General features: G+C 34.0%; 1 protein-coding gene across 1 annotated transcript; it reads right to left on the reverse strand.

Annotated features, from left to right (window-relative positions):
• Positions 1258 to 2399, reverse strand: LOC107633164 (pyruvate kinase 1, cytosolic-like; the record flags this gene model as incomplete). Its single annotated transcript, XM_021117300.1, has 4 exons — positions 1258 to 1584; positions 1766 to 1910; positions 2207 to 2296; positions 2391 to 2399. Coding segments are annotated over 4 exons (363 nt in total), but the record flags the coding sequence as incomplete, so codon positions are not given.

Below are 4114 nucleotides of genomic sequence, written 5' to 3' on the forward strand. Positions count from 1 at the left end.
TTTAAAAGCGTGGCGATAGCCTTATCAAAATAAAAAATCCTTTTTTTGACTTTTCCTTTATCACTACACAATATAAATTTTCAATCCTTTTTTATTACCAAACCAGTATGTAATTTTTATTACAAGACAAATCAAATAGTAACTGCTGACATATATAATTATTGTTATAATTGTTTTATACATTAATACTCAAATACAAAATAAATCTCGGGTTCAAAACTCTAATTTCTCAACAAGCTTTTCAACTTGTGCAAAAAATACAATGCTATCTAATACTTCAATATCCATCATTCGGTGTATAGCCTTCCAGTAATTCTTTAATATCTTCAAGCATTCTTCGTCAGTTACTCTAGAGAAAATTCACAGAACATAGGCCAGTTACTGACCTCACTTGTGTCCTCATTTTCTGGACCAAAACTCAAATAAACATCCATCATAAATCAGAACTTCTTGTCACACAACCAGAACAACACAATCCACTATGGTTATGGTATGATTTTACCCACCGGCATCTGGAGTTTCAGGAACAGATGCCTTAACTTGTGAATTCATACAACATGGAAAGAATCTGGAGCACTGAATCCCCATTCTGATATGCACAAGTCAAACTTGAATTAACAAAAGCTTCTTCCACTTTCAACAATGCGCCTTTTCCAAATGTGTCAAAAAATGGCAAGTCCCCTTCACTCCACTAGAAGTCTAACAAAACCTTATTTGCTGCCTCGAGATACTTCAATCATGGTCTTTAACTTGGTTTTCCTAATCTCATGGCCATCTGGTATTGCAGGATAGCACACTTTTTGCATATATCAGCAATTCAATTTGACTAAACACTCAATATACATTGAACAATTCCAAAACCCTCGCCCATCAAAGAAAGAAAAAGTTAACCAAAACTCAGAAAACACACATGGCAAAACTGAAACAAAGTTCACAAAAAATAAAATAAAATAAACGGAGGTTCTGGAGTAAAAAAAATTCACCTGATCTGCCAAGAAATTCTCCAGCAACTGAGCCTTTTGAATACTCATATTATTAGTAGCAGCAGCAACATAGAATCTGGGATTGAACTTATCTTTCTGTAACACTGCCAATAGAGGTCTTGATTGAAAACCTTCTCAGCCGATAAGGACATGAAATAAAAGGCAGAAATATCAGCCAACAGTAACACTTTTAGTGACAATTAAAATGGGAGAACATTTCATATGATTCAGAGGATTTCAATCAAGCAATTGGTAAAAGTAGTGTAGATCTAATGCTATACAAGATAAATCACCATAAGACAGTAAGAGAAAATAATAAAAATGAATCTATGTTCTGACTTCTGTTAATATTATAATGTGCTAAGGTTGAAGATGAATCTAAACGACTAAACTAATCTTCTAATTGTTCTCATTTTGCTTGTTAATATCATGGAAATCTACTTGCATGAACTCAGGTCAGTCATACCATAGTGTATTATTGATTATTCCACTGAGATATGAAATGAAATTACCTCTGAACAAATTCTGCCAAAAGTGGAAATAGTCTCAATAGGGTACAACCCACGCAAGGTCTCAACACCCAGAAGTATTGCATCACTGCCTGTATGTTTGTTTAAAAATTCAACAAACATGAACCCAATAAGTAGTTATAACTGAAGATAGAAACCAAAAATAATTCAGAAGAATACAGTTACAGCTTCAAGCGCACAAAAAATGGAATCAGTAAATTCAAAAAAAATGGCTTAATCATTACATGTGGCATCATACAGCTGGTAACTTACCATCCAAAACAGCATTGGCAACATCAGTAGCTTCAGCACGAGTGGGTCTTAAGTTGTCAGTCATACTATCCACAACACGTGTAAGTACAACAGGTTTTCCAGCCATATTACACTTGTATAGGGCAGATTTTCGAAATAAGAACACCTACAAAAGCAAATCAAAATTAATTAATATTGACTTTCCATTCACAAAGCAAATATAATTATACATTTACAATAAGAAGCATGGCAGAGGCAACAATCATAAATGTGGTTCAGTTCAAAGAAAATTTGTAACATTAGATGCACTATTTTAAACCCTTTTTAAACATATGGAAGCATCCATTTGTTTTAATTTATTCAACTATCAAATGCATTATCCACATGACCACAAACATAGCTATTTACACCCAAAACATGAGTCATTCAAACAACAAAATGAATTTTAAAGGCAAAACTAACCTTCTCTGGTGGAAGATCAATGCCCAAATTACCACGAGATAGGATAATACCATCAGGTTCTCGTAGAATCTCATCAAAATGGGTCAGGCCCTAATTTCAACACAGACATAAGATTGAATCAGCATAGTCAATAAGAGTATATCTTAAAAGACAAAAGTTAACACTATGAAGACATCAAAATCACCTCAACATTTCAATCTTAGCAAAAATTTGGGTCTGGCAGAGATCACCCAATTTGGAAAGGAATTCACGGGCCTGAATTACAACATAAAAAAGTATGTTAATAGCAAAGCTGAGGAATAGAAAGATTATCAATTATGAATTTGAAATCACTGAACTGAAGGAAAGGGCATTAGACTCGAAATAACCTGGCGAACATCTTCGGCATGACGAGTATATGAAAGTGACAGAAAATCAATTTTGTTTTTGACTCCCCAGATGCTAATAACCTGAAATAAACAAATGATTAAAAAAATTAAATAAAACAGCCCCTAAACTCTAAGAAAAAATATTTTTAGGCCAGGAGTCAGAGACAAACATGATGTGTGCAATGATACATGAATCATTCAAAAAGGCGACTCAAATGCAGAAATTACCTCTATTGTACAAAAATAAAATAAAATAAAATAAGAACAGAGAGCACTAAACCAAAATTGACATGAGAACACCAAACAACAAATTAAAATCAAATAATTAAAAAACTGCAACCACAAAAGTTAGAGAACAAATTCAAAATCAACAAAAATCAAGAATCAAGAACAGAACAGAAACTAGCAGTGAAAAATAGATGCAGACAAAATACAAGAACAAAAATCAAGAACAGAAACGAGCAATGAAAAATAGATGCAGGGAAAAATCAAGAACCAAAAATCAAGTAAAAAACAGGAAAAAAATAGAAGTAGTAAAAAATCATAACGAAAATCATGCATCAAGAATAGTGATGAGCGGATAATTTATACGCTTTTTGCCATTGTTTTTAGTATGTTTTTAGTATATTTTAATTAGTTTTTATTATATTTTTATTAGTTTTTATTTAAAATTCACTTTTCTAGACTTTACTATAAGTTTGTGTGTTTTTCAGTAATTTCAGGTATTTTCTGGCTGAAATTGAGGGACCTGAGTAAAAATCTAATTCAGAGGCTGAAAAAGGACTGCAGATGTTGTTGGATTCTGACCTTCCTGCACTCAAAGTGGATTTTCTGGAGCTACAGAAGCCCAATTGGCGTGCTCTTAATTGCGTTAGAAAGTAGACATCCTGGGCTTTCCAGAAATATATAATAGTCCATACTTTGCTCGAGATTTGATGGCCCAAACAGGCGTTCTAAGTCAGCTCAAGAATTCTGGCGTTTAACTCCAAAACTGGCACAAAAGCTGGAGTTAAACGCCCAAACTGGCACAAAAGCTGGCGTTTAACTCCAAGAAAAGTCTCTACACATGGAAGCTTCAATGCTCAGCCCAAGCACACACCAAGTGGGCCTGGAAGAAGATTTCTGCATTAATTACTGATTTCTGTAAATCCTAGGCTACTAGTTCTCTATAAATAGGACCTTTTGCTATTGTATTTTCATCTTTGATAAGTCTTATGCTATCTTAGACACGTTTGGGGGCTGGCCTCACGGCCATGCCTAGACCTTGTTCTTATGTATTTTCAATGGTGGAGTTTCTACACACCATAGATTAAGGTGTGGAGCTATACTGTTCTTCATGAATTAATACAAGTAATATTATTTTTCTATTCAACTCAAGTCTATTTCCTCTCCAAGATATTCATTCGCACCCAAGAACATGATGAATGTGATGATTATGTGACACTCATCACCATTCTCACCTATGAACGCGTGACTGACAACCACTTCCGTTCTACATGCAAACAAGCTTGAATGTGTATCTCTTGGGTTTCTAATCTAA

This window comes from Arachis ipaensis, chromosome B03 (genome assembly GCF_000816755.2).
Source record: "Arachis ipaensis cultivar K30076 chromosome B03, Araip1.1, whole genome shotgun sequence".
NCBI lineage: Eukaryota > Viridiplantae > Streptophyta > Magnoliopsida > Fabales > Fabaceae > Arachis > Arachis ipaensis.